This window comes from Schistocerca americana, chromosome 11 (genome assembly GCF_021461395.2).
Source record: "Schistocerca americana isolate TAMUIC-IGC-003095 chromosome 11, iqSchAmer2.1, whole genome shotgun sequence".
In the NCBI taxonomy this organism is placed as follows: Eukaryota; Metazoa; Arthropoda; class Insecta; order Orthoptera; family Acrididae; genus Schistocerca; species Schistocerca americana.
The window spans coordinates 34356721-34378247 of NC_060129.1; the positions used below are offsets into that span (position 1 = coordinate 34356721).

Here is a 21527-nt window from a genome sequence, read left to right on the forward strand (position 1 = left end):
ATAAGGAACGATAACATGGATAACGTTTTTGGGAAAGTGAACCAAACACTGCATTTTATCGACAGAATAATTAGAAAATTCAGTACGTCTAGTGACCATACTTACATATTTTTGTGGGGTATGAGGTATGATTGATAGAAGACATTAGAAATTTTAAATAAGAGCAACCTGTTTTGTATTATCGCGAAATAAGAGAGACAGTGTCACGTATATGATACAAGGGTTTTGGCTCGCACTCATTGAAACAAAGGCGCCTTTCATTGCGGCGAGACCACCCACTTTCTCCTAGAAATGGGGATATATTTTCTGGTCGCCCATCTACATAGAGAGAAATGACCTTCATAATAAAATAAGCGAAATTAGAGCTCACACGGAATGATTTAAATGTTGGTTTTATCCTTTGTGCTCCTCAAGAATGGAATGGAAGCGAAATAGATCGAAGGTGGTTAGATGAACCAACTGCAGGGGACTTAATTGCGAATTGCAGAGTAGTCTCATGAGGAAGCACATGGAGGTATTTATTTTCTAAATAAAATGCACCTTTTCTTGCTTCGCTGTATTTTTTTATTTCTCCCAGACACGTTTCGCCTTTTTCACTTTGAGGCATCACCAGTGGGATCTAGAATAATACAAACTTGTTTTGATACGTGTTATTTGTACAGTATAAAGCAGTTCACTCTATTTTTATATGTTTCATAATCTACAAGTGTATCAATCTAGATCCCACTGATGATGCCTTTAAGTGAAAAAGACGAAACGCGCCTGAGAGAAATAAAGTACAGTGCAGCAAGAAAAGGCTGTTTTTGTTCACAAAACAGTTATTTCTCTTCTTGCTGCTAACGATGGCCACGCGAACAAACTCGTAGATGGAAGTGTTTGAGTCTGTCACACAGTAACAGTATTTATTCATAGTGTAATGTGTACGGGTTCATGGTTCTTCTGAGTAAGTCAATGCATACTTTAATTCTGATGCTTCATTTCTTTCGTAAATACTTAATGTAGTAGGTACGTAATGCTTTACCACACTGACATTGGGTGACTAAACAGAATCTGTGATTTCATATTTTCATTGATGAAAAATTTTGTTACAAATCGTAATCAGCGTTGCAGGGCCATATTCGTCTATTCATTATCTCTAAAGAACAATAAATTTTTCTATTTATATTAAACTGCAGTTGCTCCAAAATCTCCATAATGAAACAGTCACAAGCAGAGGGCAGAAAGCGAAATGGTCACCTTTTCCTGTATGGTCTTTTGTAAACATCCATGATCGTTGACTAGTGATACTGGGATACTAGAAATATCTGTCGGCGTAGGTGACACATTTCATAAAATCTTTTCAATACACAGTTTCAGAGACGTTTTGCAGCAGTGTTAGTAGATCATATACTACGTAGGATCTCGTGGCAGGGAGTAATCCAAACCAATCACACAAAGAAAAGAAAAGCGATCCAGTTACTTTGTTAAGAAGATGATGAATGAATATCTTTCTTCGTGAAACTGAATTGGATCATTACCCACCATAAATTTCTACATAGGAGATTATAAACCCACTTAGAAAACTCTTGAAGTGTTTAATGTGAATAGTAAAGTACTGTGTATGTCTGCACTTCTCCAACATAAAGTAAAGTTGTCACAAACTTTGTGCAGAGAAAAAACTTGTAGTCGTTTGCAATACTTTTTACTACTACAACTACTGTCTTTGTTACTAGTTATAGTTATAACTAACAAATATGTTTTTAATATTTCTTTCATGTTGCATTATGATATTTTTATTATTAACTCACATTCAATATTTTATCGTGTTTTCGCTATATTTTACGTCTGCTCAATGCGTGACAGTTAATTTGTTTTCTTTATTCTACTCAATGCTGATATTCTTTCACCTCCAGTGTTTCAAAAAGTGGCTCAGTTGTCAGCTTTGAGGTGCAATTCTAGCTCTTGTATATTTCCACTCTGCCATTGTTCTATGCAGTTCCCTGTGACATATGTCTCAGGAGACCAGATTCATGGCGTGATGTTGTCTTCATCCCGGTCTTCGCCACATTTTTCTTCCCAGTAAGAACACAATGTCTACTGAGAGGTCAATTTGTGTGCCAGTCACATTTCTCCTTTATTCAAAAGGCGAGTGTATTCAAATCTAAATATCTTGTCTGGAAAGATGTTTTTAAGTTAATTTTTCCCATTATAGTTAGAAGAGGGGCAGTGGCCTTCTCAGTAGTTGCAGGGGCAACAGTCTGGATGATGGACTGACCTGACCTTGTAACACTAACCAAAACGGCCTTGCTGTGCTGATACTGCAAACGGCTGAAAGCAAGGGGAAACTACAGCTGCAATTTTTCTCAAGGGCATTCAGCTTTTACTGTATGGTTAAATAATGATGGCGTCCTCTTGGGTAAAATATTCCGGAGGTAAAATAGTTCTCCATTCGGATCTCCAGGCGGCACTACTCAGGAGAACATTGTTATCAGGAGAAAGAAAACTGGCGTTCTACGGATCGGAGCATGGAATGTCAGATCCCTTAACCGGGCAGGTGGGTTAGAAAATTTAAAAAGGGAAATGGATGGGTTAAAGTTAGATATAGTGGGAATTAGTGAAGTTCGGTGGCAGGAGGAACAAGACTTCTGGTCAGGTGAATACACTTTTATAAATACAGAATCAAATAGGGGTAATGCACGAGTAGGTTTAATAATGAATAGGAAAATATGAATGTGGGTAAGCTACTATAAACAGCATAGTGAATGCACTATTGTGACCAAGATAGATACGAAGCCCACGCCTACCACCGTAGTACAAGTTTATATGCCAACTAGCTCCACAGATAACGAAGGGATTGATGAAATGTATAATGAGATAAAAGAAATTATTCAGATACTGAAGGGAGAGGAAAATTTAATAGTCATGGGTGACTGGAACTCGATAGTAGGAAAAGGAAGAGAACGAAACGTAGTAGGTGAATATGGAATGGGTGTAAGGAATGAAAGAGGAAGCCGCCTGGTAGAATTTTGCACAGAGCATAACTTAATCATAATGGTAAGACAGAGATTTAGGAACCAGGTTTTAAATTGTAAGACATTTCCATGGGCAGATGTGGACACTGACCACAAGCTGTTGGTTATGAACTGTAGATTAAAACTGAAGAAACTTCAAAAAAGGTGGGAATTTGAGGAGATGGGACCTAGATAAACTGAAAGAACCAGAGGTTGTAGAGAGTTTCAGGGAGAGCATAAGGGAACAATTGACAGGAATTAGGGAGAGAAATACAGTAGAAGAAGAATGGGTAGCTCTGAGGGATGAAGTAGTGAAGGCAGCAGACGATCAAGTAGGTAAAAAGAAGAGGGCTAATAGAAATCCTTGGGTAACAGAAGAAATATTGAATTTAATTGATGAAAGGAGAAAATATAAAAATGCAGTAAATGAAGCAGGCAAAAGGGAATACAAACGTTTCAAAAATGAGATCGACAGGAAGCGCAAAATGGCTAAGCATGATGGCTAGAGAACAAATGAAAGGATGTAGAGGCGCATATCACTTGGGGTAAGATATATATTGCTTACAGGAAAATTAAAGAGACCTTCGGAGAAAAGAGAACCACTTGCATGAATATCAAGAGCTCAGATGGAAACCCAGTTCTAAGCAAAGAAGGGAAAGCAGAAAAGTGGTAGGGGTACATAGAGGGTCTATACAAGGGTGATATTCTTGAGGGCAATATTACAGAAACGAAGAGAATGTAGATGAAGATGAAATAGGAGATAGGATACTGTGTGAAGAGTTTGACAGAACATTGAAAGACCTAAGTCGAAACAAGTCCCCAGGAGTGGACAACATTCCATTGGAACTACTGACAGCCTTGGGAGAGCCAGGCCTAACAAAACTTTACCATCTAGTGAGCAAGCTGTATGACACAGACGAAATACCCTTAGACTTCAAGAAGAATATAATAATTCCAATCCCAAAGAAATCAGGTGTTGACAGATGTGAAAATTACCGAACTATCAGTCTAATAAGCCACTGTTGCAAAATACTAACACGAATTCTTTACAGACGAATGGAAAAACTGGTAGAAGCCGACCTCGGGGAAGATCAGTTTGGATTCCGTAGAAATGTTGGAACACGTGAAGCAATACTGACCCTACGACTTATCTTAGAAAATATATTAAGGAAAGGCAACCATACGTATCTAGCGTTTGTGGACTTGGAGAAAGCATTTGACAATGTTGACCGGAATATTCTTTTTCACATTCTGAAGGTGGCAGGGGTAAAATACAGGAAGCGAAAGGCTATTTACAATTGGTACAGAAACCAGATGGCAGCTATAAGAGTCGAGGGTCATGAAAGGGAAGCAGTGGTTGGGAAGGGAGTGAGACAGGGTTGTAACCTTTCCCCGATGTTATTCAATCCGTATATTGAGCAAGCATTAAAGAAAACAAAAGAAAAATTGGGAGTAGGAATTAAAATCCATGGAGAAGAAAGAAAAACGTTCAGGTTCGCTGATGACATTGTAATTGTCAGAGACAGCTAAGGACTTGGAAGAGCAGTTGAACGGAATGGAAAGTGTCTTGAAAGGAGGATATAAGATGAACATCAACAAGAGCAAAACGAGGATAATGGAATGTAGTTGAATTAAGATTGGTGGTGCTGCGGTAATTAGATTAGGAAATGAGACACTTAAAGTAGTAAAGGACTTTTGCTATTTGGGAAACAAAATAACTGATGGAGAGGATATAAAATATAGACTAACAATTGCAACGAAAGCGGTTCTGAAGAAGAGAAGTTTGTTAACATCGAGTATAGATTTATGTGTCAGGAAATCGTTTCTGAAAGTATTCGTACGGAGTGTAGCCATGTATGGAAGTGAAATGTGGACGATAAATAGTTTGGACTGGAAGCGAATAGAAGCTTTCGAAATGTAGTGCTGCAGAAGAATGCTGAAGATTGGATGGATAGATTACATAACTAATGAGAAAGTATTGAATAGAATTGGAGAGAAGACAAATTTATGGCACATCTTGACTAGAAGGAGAAATCGGTTGATAGGGTATATTCTGAGGCATGAAGGGATCACCAGTTTAGTATTGGAGGGCAGCGTGGAGGTTAAAAATCGTAGAGGGAGACCAACAGGTGAATACACTAAACAGATTCAGAAGGATGTAGGTTGCAGCAGGTACTGGGAGATGAAGAACCTTGCGCAGGACAGAGTAGCATGGAGAGCTTCATCAAACCACTCTCTAGACTGAAGACCACAGCAAAAGTTACCGTTAGAGCCATGACTACTTCACATTCTTAAAATGTAAAGGAAAAACATGTGCTTTTGCTCACAATTCTATACTTTAGAAGAAACAACTCCCTGAAGCCCCAATCGTCAGGTACTTACCATATTACTTTGTTGTTATTTGTACATGCCGATTCCCACCGCGCACATTTCATAAATATAGTGTAATGATGAAACAAATGTGTCAAGAAATAAGTACTACAAATAATCGCTTACACCTTCTGTTTCATGCTACAGACGTAACCTAAATACGATTTGCACTATAATAACGAAGATTTTGCACATTATTCTGGTGTTTCTTTCAAATCTTAAAATTTGAAATACCTGTACATGCTGATAAAAATTAATATCTCATAGAATAATTATATATACAAAGATACATTTTTTTCTACCCTGAGACTTGGCTATAGTTATGGTGATTGTTTGCAGTATGTTTCAGACATGCAAACACCATTACAAATATCAAATTCAGTTGTTTAAAACAAATGTATGAGTAATGTTTTTAAGGAAAACCGGTGTGTCAATATTAATCGTCTTAGAAGTAAATATTCTCAGTGTAATAAGGCAGCATAAATCACTCAACAAAAGCAAGGCCTTTTGTCCAGATTGTATGCCAGTCAGGTTCCTTTCGAGGCATGCTGATATTATTATCGCTCCATACTTAGCAAACATGTGTAACTGCTCGCTCGTCGGAAGACCCATACTTAAAGACCGGAAAATTGCACAGGTCACACCAGTACCCAAAGAAGGAAATAGGAATAATCCGCTGAATTACAGACCTATATCACTAACGTCGATTTGCAGTACAATTTTGGAACATATACTGTGTTAAAACATTATGAATCACCTCGAATAAAACGATTTACTGACAAATAGCCAGCGCAGATTTGGAAAATATCGCTCTTTTGAAACACAACCAGACCTTTATTCTCACAAAGTAATAAGTGTTGTCGATAGGGAATGTTAAACTGATTCCATACTTTTAGATTTCCTGAAGGCTTTGACACCGTTCCTCGCAACCAACTTCTGATTAAATTGGCAGAACACATACTAAATGTAAAAGGTATATTAAAGAGATTGCTTGCTTTATGCTTGTCCGCCCTCTTCTGGAGTATTACTGTCTGTTGTGGGATCCGCATCAGATAGGTTTGACGGAGGACATTGAAAAAATTCGAAGAAGAGTAGGTCGCGAAATAGGGGAGGAAGTGCCATGAACATGATACGCGAACTGGGGAGGCAATCATTAAAACAAAGGTGTTTATCATTGGAGCAGGATCTTCTCATAAAATTCCGATCACCAACTCTCTGCTCGATATGTGAAAATATTTTGTTGGCACCCACACACACAGAGAAGTGATCATCACAATAGGAAAGGAGGAATCAGAGCTCGCACAGAAAGATTTAAGAGTTTGTTTCTCCAGTATGCTGTTCAAGAGTGGAATAGTAGAAAAATATCTTGAAGGAGCTTCAATGAACCCTCTGCCAGGGACTTAATTTTAAACTGCAGTGTAATGATCTAGATGTACACTCGTCAGACAGAACATTATTATCACCTACCTAATAGCCCGTATGTCCACCTCTACACAGATAACAGCTGTGACGCGTTGTGGCATAGAAGCAGTGAGGGCTTGGTGTGTCGCTGGAGGGAGCGGGCACCACATCTGCACAATCAAGTCCCCTGACTCCAGTAGATTCCGGGGAGGCGGGCGAAGAGCTCTGACGCCGTGTTCAACCACATCCCAGATGCGTTCAACTGGGTTCATATCAGGCGACTTTGGGGGCTAGCACTACAACTGGACCTCACCATTGTGTTTCTATAACCATTCCTTCACACTCCTGGCCTTGTGACATTCGCATTGTCTTGTTGAAAAATGCCATTGACGTCGGTAAACATGATCGTCATGAAAGGGTGTACATAGCCTGCAACCAGTGTACGATACTACTTGGTCATCGTAGTGCCTTGCATGAGCTCCACCGAACCTACGGATACCCATGTGAATGAAACTTCCTGGCAGATTAAAATTGTGTGTCGGACCGAGACTCAAACTCGGGACCTTTGCCTTTCGCGGGCAAGTGCTCTACCAACTGAGCTACCCAAGCACGACACACACACATTAGTTCTGCATGGTTCGCAGGAGAGCTTCTGTAAAGTTTGGAAGGTAGGAGATCTGGAAGGTAGGAGACGAGGTACTGGCAGAAATAAATCTGTGGGAACGAGGCGTGAGTCGTGCTTGGGTAGCTCAGTTGGTAGATCACTTGCCGGTGAAAGGCAAAGGTCCCGAGTTCGAGTCTCGTTCCGGGACACAGCTTTAGTCTGCCAGGAAGTTTCACATCAGCGCACACTCCGCTGCAGAGTGAAAGTCTCATTCTGGAAACATTCCCCAGGTTGTGGCTAAGCCATGTCTCCGCAGTATCCTTTCTTTCAGGAGTGCTAGTTCTGCATGGTTCACAGGTGAGCTTCTGTAAAGTTTAGAAGGTAGGAGATGAGGTACTGGCAGAGGGAAAGCTGTGAGGACGGGGCGTGAGTCGTGCTTGGGTAGTTCAGTTGGTAGAGCACTTGCCGGCGAAAGGCAAAGGTCCCGAGTTCGAGTCTCGGTCCGGCACACAGTTTTAGTCTGCCAGGAAGTTTCATATCGGCGCACACTCCGCTGCAGAGTGAAAATCTCATTCTGGACCCATGTGAATGCTCCCCAGAGCATAATGGTGCCGCCGCCAGATTGCCTCCATCCTGCATTGCAGGTCACAAGGAGCTGTTCCCCTGGAAGACGACGGATTCGCGCCCTCCCATCGGTATGATGAAGAAGGGGTTGATTACACCGTGCAGTGCTCTGCCACTGTGCCAACGTCCAGTGCGAATGGTCACGTGCCCATTTCAGTTGTAGTTGCCGATGTCGTGATGTTAATATTTACATACGAACGGTTGATGGCCTCTGGAGGCCCACTGTTATGAATGTTCGGTACACTGTGTGTTCAGACACACTTGCACTCTACACAGAATTAAAGTCTGATGTTAGTTCCGCCACAGTTCGCCGCCTGTCCTGTTTTACCAGTCTGCCCAGCCTGCGACGTCCGACATCTGTAATGAGGAGTGGCGGCCCAGTCCCGGGATGTCTGGACGTGGTTTCACCTCGCTTTCACCACCACAGCACTCCTCGAACACCCGACAACTCGTGCAGTTTCCAAAATACTCATGCCTAGCCTTGGTCAAACTCAGACAGATCGCATGCCTTCCCCATTCTATTCACGGACAGCAAGCTCACTGATAATAAATGCATCACATGTGTGTGTGAGTAGCAGTCAATCCTTGCCATATGACACTGATATCGCCTGGGTGGATTTATATTGATAGTTGATCGGTGGGCATAATGCTCTGGCTGATTAGTGTAGACGTAAATGTAATATGGAACATCGGTGTTTCACAGTGAAACTTATTAGTTAGCAAGCCTGTGCAGGTGGTAACAGAATTAGGACGAGTAACTGAAAAAGTACAAGGAAGATAGGAAGAAGACCTTCATACAAAAGACCACTCTTCTAAGTAAATGTCCTACATGGGCCAAAGTTAATGGATTCATGCAGAAGAAGAAGAAGAAGTAATAAATACATTTATATCAGGCAGCTGCATTATCTGTAAAGGTCTCATCATTAGCAAAAAAAAAAATTATTCGATCGATTTGGGCAAACGTGGTTCAAGGAACAGGGTTCAAGTTTGCCACGCGGGATTAGCCGAGTGGTGTAAGGCGATGCAGTCATGGACTGCGCAGCTGGTCCCGGCGAACGTTCGAGTCCTCCCTTGGGCATGGGTATGTGTGTTTGTCCTTAGAATAATTTAGGTTAAGTAGTGTGTAAGTTTAAGGACTGATGACCTTAGCAGTTAAGTCCCATAAGATTTCACTCACATCTGAACATCAGAACATCTGGTTCAAGATTAATGAGTTATGCACCCATCAGTTCATTATTAAACTGCTCTGATCAATAACGTTAAAAGAAGCAGCTGTTTGGAGCGTTGATAAAGTGCCATAGGATAGGTGCAGGATATACTACTCTGTGTAAGACATGGATGATCGTCTCCCATTGGAAACTTTGAAACTAAGTTAAGAAATGTATTATGTGATGTTTCCGTTACATTTCATGTGGCACTGATTGTGGGGTGGTTACAAAACCATATGAGAATGGTAGCTGCCAATTAGTAGTCTTGCAAAGGACAGATGGCGTTGTCTTGTACAAAACACACCACACGGATTTGGTGAATTTTTGGTCTGTGTATACAGGTATCTGAAGTGAAACTTAATTGCTAACCATTTGGGGACAAGTGTGTGACAGGGCAGTTCTACTCATACAGTTCTCAGTTCTTACAAATCTATTGCAGTTTTCCACCTTCCAGTGGGGGATCAAAATCGTCAGACATCCTTAACTCGAAATGGGGTTTCGTTATCAGTTAATCTACTCGCAGTTAATATTCATTTCTTAGTAAGGATAGTATTCGTCAGTGAAATGTAATGCCAATGAAGTTACGCAACAGTTAGTAACTTAACTTTTGAAACTGCCGGTTTATTGGCACTTCTGGAAAGAAAGACACTCTCATACTCTCGTGCGATCAGTAAATTCCGTGTAAAATTTTGTGTGTGTAATGGGACCTTCTTTTTTTTTTCTTTGGTCATCAGTCTACTGACTGGTTTGATGCGGCCCGCCACGAATTCCTTTCCTGTGTTAACCTCTCCATCTCAGAGTAGCACTTGCAACCTACGTCCTCAATTATTTGCTTCACGTATTCCAATCTCTGTCTTCCTCGACAGTTTTTGCCCTCTACAGCTCCCTCTAGTACCATGGAAGTCATTTCCTCATGTCTTAGCAAATGTCCTATCATCCTGTCCCTTCTCCTTATCAGTGTTTTCCACATATTCCTTTCCTCTCCGATTCTGCGTAAAACCTCCTCATTCCTTACCTTATCAGTCCACCTAATTTTCAACATTCGTCTATAGCACCACATCTCAAATGCTTCGATTCTCTTCTGTTCCGGTTTTCCCATAGTCCATGTTTCACTACCATACAATGCTGTACTCCAGACGTACAGCCTCAGAAATTTCTTCCTCAAATTAAGGCCAGTATTTGATATTAGTAGACTTCTCTTGGGAAGAAATGCCTTTTTTGCCATAGCGAGTCTGCTTTTGATGTCCTCCTTGCTCCGTCCGTCATTGGTTATTTTACTGCCTAGGTAGCAGAATTCCTTCACTTCATTGACTTCGTGACCATCAATCCTGATGTTAAGTTTCTCGCTGTTCTCATTTCTACTACTTCTCATTACCTTCGTCTTTCTCCGATTTACTCTCAAACCATACTGTGTACTCATTAGACTGTTCATTCCGTTCAGCAGATCATTTAATTCTTCTTCACTTTCACTCAGGATAGCTATGTCATCAGCGAATCGTATCATTGATATCCTTTCACCTTGTATTTTAATTCCACTCCTGAACCTTTCTTTTATTTCTATCATTGGTTCCTCGATGTACAGATTGAAGAGTAGGGGCGAAAGGCTACAGCCTTGTCTTACACCCTTCTTAATACGAGCGCTTCGTTCTTGATCGTCCACTCTTATTATTCCCTCTTGGTTGTTGTACATATTGTATATGACCCGTCTCTCCCTGTAGCTTACCCCTACTTTTTTCAGAATCTCGAACAGCTTGCACCATTTTATATTGTCGAACGCTTTTTCCAGGTCGACAAATCCTATGAAAGTGTCTTGATTTTTCTTTAGCCTTGCTTCCATTATTAGCCGTAACATCAGAATTGCCTCTCTCGTCCCTTTACTTTTCCTAAAGCCAAACTGATCGTCACCTAGCGCATTCTCAATTTTCTTTTCCATTCTTCTGTATATTATTCTTGTAAGCAGCTTCGATGCATGAGCTGTTAAGCTGATTGTGCGATAATTCTCGCACTTGTCAGCTCTTACCGTCTTCGGAATTGTGTGGATGATGCTTTTCCGAAAGTCAGATGGTATGTCGCCAGACTCATATATTCTACACACCAACGTGAATAGTCGTTTTGTTGCCACTTCCCCCAATGATTTTAGAAATTGTGATGGAATGTTATCTATCCCTTCTGCCTTATTTGACCATAAGTCCTCCAAAGCTCTTTTAAATTCTGATTCTAATACTGGATCCCCTATTTCTTCTAAATCGACTCCTGTTTCTTCTTCTATCACATCAGACAAATCTTCACCCTCATACAGGCTTTCAATGTATTCTTTCCACCTATCTGCTCTCTCCTGTGCATTTAACAGTGGAATTCCCGTTGCACCCTTAATGTTACCACCGTTGCTTTTAATGTCACCAAAGGTTGTTTTGACTTTCCTGTATGCTGAGTCTGTTCTTCCGACAATCGTATCTTTTTCGATGTCTTCACATTTTTCCTGCAGCCATTTCGTCTTAGCTTCCCTGCACTTCCTATTTATTTCATTCCTCAGCGACTTGTATTTCTGTATTCCTGATTTTCCCGGAACATGTTTGTACTTCCTCCTTTCATCAATCAACTGAAGTATTTCTTCTGTTACCCATGGTTTCCTCGAAGCTACCTTCTTTGTACCTATGTTTTCCTTCCCAACTTCTGTGATGGCCCTTTTTAGAGATGTCCATTCCTCTTCAACTGTACTGCCTACTGCGCTATTCCTTATTGCTGTATCTATAGCGTTAGAGAACATCAAACGTATCTCGTCATTCCTTAGTACTTCCGTATCCCACTTCTTTGCGTATTGATTCTTCCTGGCTAATGTCTTGAACTTCAGCCTACTCTTCATCACTACTATATTGTGATCTGAGTCTATATCTGCTCCTGGGTACGCCTTACAATCCAGTATCTGATTTCGGAATCTCTGTCTGACCATGATGTAATCTAATTGAAATCTTCCCGTATCTCCCGGCCAATTCCAAGTATACCTCCTCCTCTTGTGATTCTTGAACAGGGTATTCGCTATTACTAGCTGAAACTTGTTACAGAACTCACTTAGTCTTTCTCCTCTTTCATTCCTTGTCCCAAGCTCATATTCTGCTGTAACCTTTTCTTCTACTCCTTCCCCTACAACTGCATTCCAGTCGCCCATGACTATTAGATTTTCGTCCCCCTTTACATACTGCATTACCCTTTCAATATCCTCATACACTTTCTCTATCTGTTCATCTTCAGCTTGCGACGTCGTCATGTATACCTGAACTATCGTTGTCGGTGTTGGTCTGCCGTCGATTCTGATTAGAACAACCCGGTCATTGAACTGTTCACTGTAACACACCCTCTGCCCTACCTTCCTATTCATAACGAATCCTACACCTGTTATACCATTTTCTGCTGCTGTTGATATTACCCGATACTCATCTGACCAGAAATCCATGTCTTCCTTCCATTTCACTTCACTGACCCCTACTATATCTAGACTGAGCCTTTGCATTTCCCTTTTCAGATTTTCTAGTTTCCCTGCCACGTTCAAGCTTCTGACATTCCACGCCCCGACGCGTAGAACGTTATCTTTTCGTTGATTATTCAATCTTTTTCTCATGGTAACCTCCCCCTTGGCAGTCCCCTCTCGGAGATCCGAATGGGGGACTATTCCGGAATCTTTTGCCAATGGAGAGATCATCATGACACTTCTTCAATTACAGGCCACATGTCCTGTGGATACAGGTTACGTGTCTTTAATGCAGTGGTTTCCATTACCTTCTGCATCCTCATGTCGTTGATCATTGCTGATTCTTCCGCCTTTAGGGGCAATTTCCCACCCCTAGGACAAGAGAGTGCCCTGAACCGCTATCCGCTCCTCCGCCCCCTTTGACAAGGCCGTTGGCAGAATGAGGCTGACTTCTCATGCCGGAAGTCTTCGGCCGCCAATGCTGATTATTTATCAAAATTTGGGCAGTGACGGGGATCGAACCCGGGACCGAAGACGTTTTAATTATGAATCAAAGACGCTACCCTACGTTGCAAATCTAATGAATTAATTAACCTGCATACAATGTTGCTAGGCAACGTAATCTATAAGGTGATATGTGTCTCAATTAAAACACAACCTCGATACCCTGAATGAACTTTCGGTTCATTTTTGTCAAAATCAGCTCTTGTCTCAAAATTAATTTCCGACATTGTGCATTACGTCCAAGCGCGTTTCCAACTATTTTACGCGATTTACTTGACAGCTCGATCACGCACTAGCGTGTAACATATTTCAAATCGAGCGCGCAGGTTTCAGTTTTCTCTAATGGGCTAAACGACTCTTTTGTCGTAACGTGATGTGTATAATTCACGCATAGTCTAAATGAAACTGGATTTGTCTCCATTCTGGTCAAAATCACAAAATAAAATTCACCGCACAGGTCAGCGGAGTGTACACGCGCACTTTTGGCACTCGTCTCAGAGTAAAGTCCGCAAATAAATTCACACTCTTTTTGTGCATACAAAAATCAAAACACCTTTATATTAGACAGATAAATTATGACATTCAGTTGCTAACTAAACATTACCCATTCTGAATAAGCTTCAAGAACTTATATTTCATAATCAATAAAATTTTATCGCCTGAGAGAAACTATTAGTTGTCTGAAACGGATTCAGATTACAGTCAACTCATATCTGGACGATGACGTCACGAATCGATACTTGCTTGGAATGAACGAAATACCAGTACTGAAAAATATTGTCTGTTGAGTAATTTACTTTTATAACAAATTTGGTGCTCCTTGCTTCGCTACAACGTGCAGCAACAGTCTCTGAGACTAGTGTAGTTCAAACTGTTGAGTCAAAAGACTTATGAGTTGAGTTAGAGAAACACATTTCAAAACTTCTGTCTGGGAGTCATAGTCACCCAGGACACACTAGAAAATGTTTGGACAGGACACTCGTTCGAATTCCCAGTCTCTCCCTTATCAGTACCCTACCCACTTCCATTGGTGATCATTGCCACTTTCAACTGTGACCAGTCTGTAAAACTTACATGCACAGGGATTCCAATGCAGATGCCTTGGCAGTTAGTGTCAGGCCATCATAGTTGCCCCATTTACTCTGTAGAATTTTGTAAGCCAGTAGTTTGATGACGTCTCATGCTATGCAATAACCCTTCCAAACACCAGTGGAGAACCCTACCAGGCTGATCTATCACACAAGAAAGTCCTCCAGTACCACATGCAGAGGTTTTCCAGTAGATTGCCAGTAAGCGGACAGAACAATAGTCTTCCCTTGGTCGCCATGCATACCTCTCTCCCTGTAAGCTACTACTCTGCTATTGTCTTAATGAGTGTTTGGTCCATGAGCGTTCCATTGTAGCTGGACGTCAACTCAACCCTCTACCTGGAGAGCTTGCTCAACGTGACCAAGTTCCTGATGGACTACTCCTTTGGTCAACTGCGGCAGCCCATCAACAAGACTTCATGGACCACCCATGGAGCGTCAGCTACTGTAAACGCCTTCTACGACCCCAGTGAGAACTCCATATGTGAGTACTCTGTACTGTAGCTTCTCTGCTACCAGAAAAGTGGTATTTGCAGCATACAAGATTTGGACGATCCAAAGGGCACTTTTTGTGTGTGTCACACAGTTTACACTTCTAAGATTCATTGCTTTTATTACTGCTGCGACTATATGAAACATTACATGAATTTTGTTTTTCGTTTGTCTCATTCTGTAATGAAGAGTGTAATTGCAGAGGGGGAAGGCGTTGATTATCTCTTTGTTCTCCCAGACAAACCAAGCAGGATAGAAGATGGAGGTGAGACGTGGGAGATCCAGTTCATGTGTGTGTGTGTGTGTGTGTGTGTGTGTGTGTGTGTGTGTGTGTGTGCGTGCGCACGCGCGCATGTGCGCGTGCCTGTGTTCCAACATAGTCCTGAAAAATGACTTCCAAGGAAAACTTAGATGGTGGCCTTTTTTACTTTGCTCCACACTCAGACGATTCGAAAGTCTGTGCCCAGAAATCAGTTTCTTGAAGCAGTATGACACAGTTCTCAAAAAACCTTGAAAAATCACCATTGAAGATCAGGTTTCAGAGCTCTGTTAATCACACCACCTAAAGTGTGACAGCATACAAATGATTTGAAAGTGCAGTCATTGCAATCTTGTTGTAATGATTTTCTATTACTTTTGTATCAATTAAATATATTTTATCAAATTTAATGCCAATTAATTAACCTTTAATCATGATTGATTAAGAAAAATTAACAACCTATCAAATTAATTTAATGAATAATTCAAAACAGTAAATTAAAATATAATATTTTTACTTATACTATTATATAACTAACTATATACTAACACTAATATTAGTGTATTACTATAAAATTATAAATCATAAATAAAGAATTTAAAACATAACAAAAAATCTGATTATATGCAGTGAATTCTTGGGAAATGACAAAAGAAGACTTGAAGCCAGGCACAAAGATTTATTGAAGTTGTAAAATTTCAAGTAAAGAGAAGGTCTAAAAATAAATAAATTGGGGTGTAAGAAAGAGCTTGCAAAAAAAAAAATTCTGTTTGTTTTTACTGTTCATTAGAAAATAAATTAAAATATTTTACAGGGATACAAATGGTCTAGTTGTTCAATGAATATAACTGCCCCATCTACAACACTGTTCAATCTTTAGAAATCTTTGATTTGATGTTTCACAATTTGTACCCAATTTTATTTTTTTGAAAATAGTAGCATTTTCATTCAGTTATTAATTAAAAATAAAAGATATTATCTTCAATAGAAATTATGATTCCATATAGTTGGATTACAAACAGCATATGTATCAGACTTCATTCACGATGTCTATGGAGTGTTTTAATATGCTAAATATTTAAAAGGAAACAGTCATAAGAGTATGGGGCTTATAACCTGTATCCAAAAGTGAAAGTGAGTTAGCTATTTAGTGAAATTAGCAATAAAATCTGGAACTCTGGTTCACAAGAAGTACTTTTTTGCTTTTAAAATTTTCAATGGCAGCTAGATAACAGAAAAGGCTACAGTCAATACATAGAAAAAATATGTCCCTAACTCTTTTTGTGTTTTGCATCTCCCACATTTGCTATTATTATTGCAGAACAATCCATTACAACTCTTTCCCCAGCATACCATGGAAAAATAATAATCCTATTATTCGTATGTAATGAAAAAGAATCATCATATCTTGAGAATCACATCGTTGCTGCTTCATATTTAAACCTCTCTGGTCTGGTTTAAGTTTTTCACTTAAAGATGTCACTCATGTAGACTGTGAAAAGTTTTCTGTTGAAGTTCTTCTGATCCACAACAGATGGCACTCGCCTTGTTCTCGCCAATCGTCTTTTCCTCTCTCCTGAGCATAGCCTTATGGTATTGCCTAAAACGAAATGGTCGCTACCTACTTCACTTCCTCTGTAAAAACTTACTTCTTGCTTGAGATTCTTTGTTTTATCATTAATTATTATATTGTCAAGCATAGCCATTGATCCTTGTGCACTCCATGTAGACTTGTGAATATCTTTCTTTCTATACAAGTATTAAAACTATTGAAAGAAGTATATTGGTGTAGTTCCTGCCAATTATTATTAAGAGTCCTGTCTCCCAATAATCCTACTATCTCTGGTACAGGTAGGTTTCCAGCCTGGAATATAGCTTTACAAAAGATGGAATATCTCTCTTCTAATTTACATTCAAACCCATTCACCAGTCCTAGACTATCAGAAAGGGCATTTTTTTCTGGTAGAAACCTATATCGCGTCTTCCCGCTGTTTAATTGCAGATTATTAAATATTTGCCACATTAGAGCATTTGCCAGCGAAAGGCATAGGTCCCGAGTTCAAGTCTCGGTCCGGCACACAGTTTTAATCTGCCAGGAAGTTTCATATCAGTGCACACTCCGCTGCAGAGTGAAAATCTCATTCTGGAATTTGCCACATTCTCTATGACCATTTCCTCCCAGTCAACCAACACCAATGTCGGTCTCAGCCATATTCCTTCAGCATCTTCATCACGACAGTGTAAAGGTAGTTCTACCGCATTTTTATCTGCCTTGGCAACAAATGGAACTCCTGAACACACTCCCCTAAACTGACAGCAAAACAACACTCTTTTTCAAAGCCTATTTTTCCTTTTATTTGATTGAGCAGATCTACCCCAAAAGCGTCCACCCCTGGTAGCTGAGTGGTCAGTGCGACGGAATATCATACCGGTACCTAACGGCCCGGATTTGATTCCTGGCTAGGTCGAAGATTTTCTCCACTCAGGGGCTGAGTGCTGTGTCACCATTTCATCCCCATCGACATGCAAGTCGCCGAAGTGGCGTCAACTCGAAAGACTTGCACCAGGCGAACGGTCTACCCGACGGGAGGTACGAGGGACATGGCGTTTACATTCATCCCAAAAAACAACTTTACGATTCGCAGAGGAGCGAGTAATACCGGAATTCTGTTTTCTAATATTGAAAGGTGCAATGGAACTTTCCACTTCATTGATTTCACCAACTTACCTGTCACCCCAACAATATTCACTCCTGTTACTGGCGTGGTCTGCAACTTCATCTGCTTAGCCATTGACTCATACCATGTCTGTGATATCCCACACACAACATTTCCATTCTCTAGGGAAGCTTTCATGGGAACACCCCTATTTCAGCTTAGCTGAGTGAATAGGTGGTTCCCTTTCACTTCCTCCATGAAGGACCTGCTCTGCATCTAATGATTTTGCACTAACGTGCAGCCACCTACCACAGTCGACTACGTCCAGCTAATCTCGTTCTTCACATTTATGTATGGTTCACAGATTTCCCAGTCTGTCCAATAGTTTCAGATTGCAACACCCTTCCAGATATTTTACCAGTATTACTTTGTCCATGACTGACTCATCACCATTATATTCAGATTAACTAACTTACACACCATCTTCATCAGAAACAAATTCCTGCGTACTATGTTTCCGTTTCCCCTCATACTCGTTTTCCATTTTTTCTTCCTCTTCAGACTTTCTCTCCCTTCTCACACTGCAGGCTACTCTGTCAATACTGACACTCCACGTGTTTAGCATACTATGCCTGTCATTTCTATTGTTCACTCTTATCTGGTGTATTAAATCTGCTGTAGTTTCTTGGCTCTTCAATGGTTTAAACTCCTTGAATACTTCCCATAAAATTAATAAATCCCTTAGTGCATTGGACTTGCATTGAGGACACCATTTCAAATCCAGCCATCCACATTTAGGTTTTCTGTCACTTCTCTAAATCTTTTTGGATATGAGCTATCTTTTCCTTCATTTAAAGCTATGTTTTGAGCTGTCTGATTATTTCCACTCCCAATAACCCTTATTCTTCCTCCCCTTCTGCAACTTAAAGAACTCGCCGCTTCATCTCTATTCTCCTTTCAATCTCTTTGTTCTTTCCATTAGGTCCTCCAAATGTGTGGTGCCTTGTGGCTTCCCCCTTCTCCCCCCTTCCCCAGCTCACAATGGCCTGTTTCCTTCCCCGAATCCTTCGTAATCTGCGCAAGTGCTATGTGTCTCTAATAAGTGTACTGTTGACAGGCTCTTAAATTCTAATCCTCCTTCAAGTCTCTGCTTTACACAGTTACTATCAATTCTAAAACCCTTATGATACGCCCTCTTGATGCTAATTTCAGAAAGCTGTTCAATTTGATCAATACATCTGCTCAAACACTCAAATTCCAGTCCTGCATCCCTAGAGGAGCTATCTTTCCCTTCATTTAAAGCTATATTTTGAGCTGTCTGATTATTTCCATTCCCAATAACCCTTAGTCTTTCTCCCCTTCTGCAGCTTAAAGAACTCGCCGCTTCATCTCTATTCTCTATGTTTTGAGCTGTCTGATTATTTCCACTCCCAATAACCCTTATTCTTCCTCCCCTTCTGCAACTTAAAGAACTCGCTTCCCCCCTCCCTCCCCCGTCCCCCAGCTCTCAATGTTGATCGTGTCCAGCCTCAACAGGAGATAATCCCTGTTTCCTGGCCACACTCTCTCAAGATGAGTTTACCCTTCACTTCTGTCTAGGTGTTCATCATTCCCATCTGTATAATGTATCTGCTCCCAGTCACGATTGATATTCCATGTGTTTGGCTTTCTATGCCTGTCGTTTCTGTTGCTTGCACCCATCTAGTCAAGTAAATTTTCAGTAGTGTCTTTTTTTAAAACTCTCTGAACACTTTCCATCAAATTAGTAAATCTGTCAAAACTGTTTCTAGGCAACCACCATTTGCTACACCTGTGTAGGCCATTTATTCTCAGGACCAAGCCATAACTGCCTCAGCATCCAATTTGTTACAACAATATTTTATCTTAGTAACTCACTTTTAAGCTCTCTATCTGTGGGATACTGCTCTTCCCTTCCAAGAAATCCCTCAATACAGGTTGCTGTTTATCGTTAAACAAAAATTCAGACAAGAACACCAGCTCATTTTGTGATATTAAATCACAGATTACCACGATTTCAGGTGCCCACCTATATTATTCACTACCCAGATGACATTTTATAAATGACACTTTTTCTTTATCCGATCAATATCTGGGTAACACATTACGAAAATCTTTCAGAAGCCCTACAGGATGCTTATTTTTCGTAGGACGAAATACATAAAACGTTTTACAACTACCAAGCAAGATTTCTGCAAGTACAATTGAATTACTATTAATATTGCTATTACTGATTATTTTATTGCATTCTTCTTAAATATATTGTTCAAATCTCGTGCATTTATTCTCTATTAACTGGGACTATATGCTCATTTGCGTCTTAATCACTTCATAGATCTCATTACAAATATGTGTAAGGTATACATCTTGGGAGACAAACAGACGGGCCAGGGGACACTCTGGATAGGGAGGCGATTCGTGGTGATCATACTGACGGATGTGGGCAGGACGTGTGGCTAGCAGAATGCGTGGCAGACGGAGCAAGGGAGTTCTCTGCTTGATTCTCAGACACGGGGAAAGACTGAGCTGATGGCCTGATGGGAGCTTGGGATGTGACATCAGGAAAGAAGCAGCGACATGGGTGTGAACAGCTGGTGACCAGAATCTGTGGAGAAGTCTGAAGGATGACGTTATCGAGCTATGGATGTATGGTGTATGATGATGGTGATGTGATAGCATCAACAAAGTTCTGTCTCTTTCAGTAACCCTCTAAAGTCCCAGCAGTGCATTCCATAAGCCAACTGGGAGCGTCTGGGACTACATGTCCGCTAGTTTGCATGTGTTTCTGTTAACCTCATTCAATAGAAAGTTCAGTGTCACCTGATCAAAAGTTAAGTGTTCCTTTTGTACCATCTAGGTTTGTCATTTGAACAAGAGAAATAGGCTTGTTGTTGAATCTTAGTGAGTAATTACTAGACTGCTAGATGGTGGTGGTGGAGACTCTGTCCATACCAGCAGTACATGTAGTGATGGAGGTGTGTGTGTGGGTCCCACAGTGTTCCCAGCGGGCATCCTCCAAGGAGCCTTCTTCAGTGCTGACCGCCCCAAGTACATGAACTATGGTGGCATCGGCTTTATCATTGGCCACGAGATCACACATGGCTTCGATGACAAGGTACCTACTTTTTTTTACATACTTTTAATACTACACACTTATGTGGGATATAGTTGTTGAAATGTCTTGAAATGTGAAATAGTGAACTTTACAGAAAACAGGAAAATGGTACTTCATGACTACAATATAAATTAAAATTTTTTAACTCACAGAAATACCTAGATATAACCATCTATGGGGATACAAAACAGAATGATATACGCTTTGCTGTAAGTAAAGCAGGTGATAGACTTAAGTTCGGTGGCAGTATGATGGGTAAATGCTATATGTCTACAAAGGAGATGCTTGTAAGACACTTGCGCCACCCATTCTATAATATTACTCAGGTGTGTACAGACCAGTTCCAGATAGGACTGACAGCGGATACCGGATGAATACAAAGAAGAATGGCACAAATGGTCACAGGTTTGTTTGACTCACACAGACATTGAAAAATCTGAAGAGGGACACGCTACTTACAAAGTTCAGAGAAACAGCATTAAACCAACAATCTTCGAACTTAGCACAGTGCTGTAGACATCACTCCTGTAGGGATCCTCAAGGCGAGATTAGAATAACTGCAGCATGGATAGAAGAATTTAAGCAGTTATTCTTCTGCACTCCATGTGTTAATGGAACAGAAGAAAGAAAAATATATTGTACAGTGCGGAGTACCCTCTCCCATGCACTTTTCCGTGATTTACAGAATATGGATGTAGATGTAGAATTAGGCCATAGAAAAAGTTTCATAA

General features: G+C 40.6%; 1 protein-coding gene across 1 annotated transcript in view; it reads left to right on the forward strand.

Annotated features, from left to right (window-relative positions):
• Positions 1-21527, forward strand: part of LOC124553837 (neprilysin-2-like) — a 271201-nt gene that overhangs the window by 231584 nt on the left and 18090 nt on the right. Inside the window, exons 12-13 of the mRNA XM_047127825.1 lie at positions 14571-14739; positions 20678-20796. Coding sequence (XP_046983781.1) covers positions 14571-14739; positions 20678-20796 — 288 coding nt within the window. The remainder of the gene's footprint in view (positions 1-14570; positions 14740-20677; positions 20797-21527) is intronic.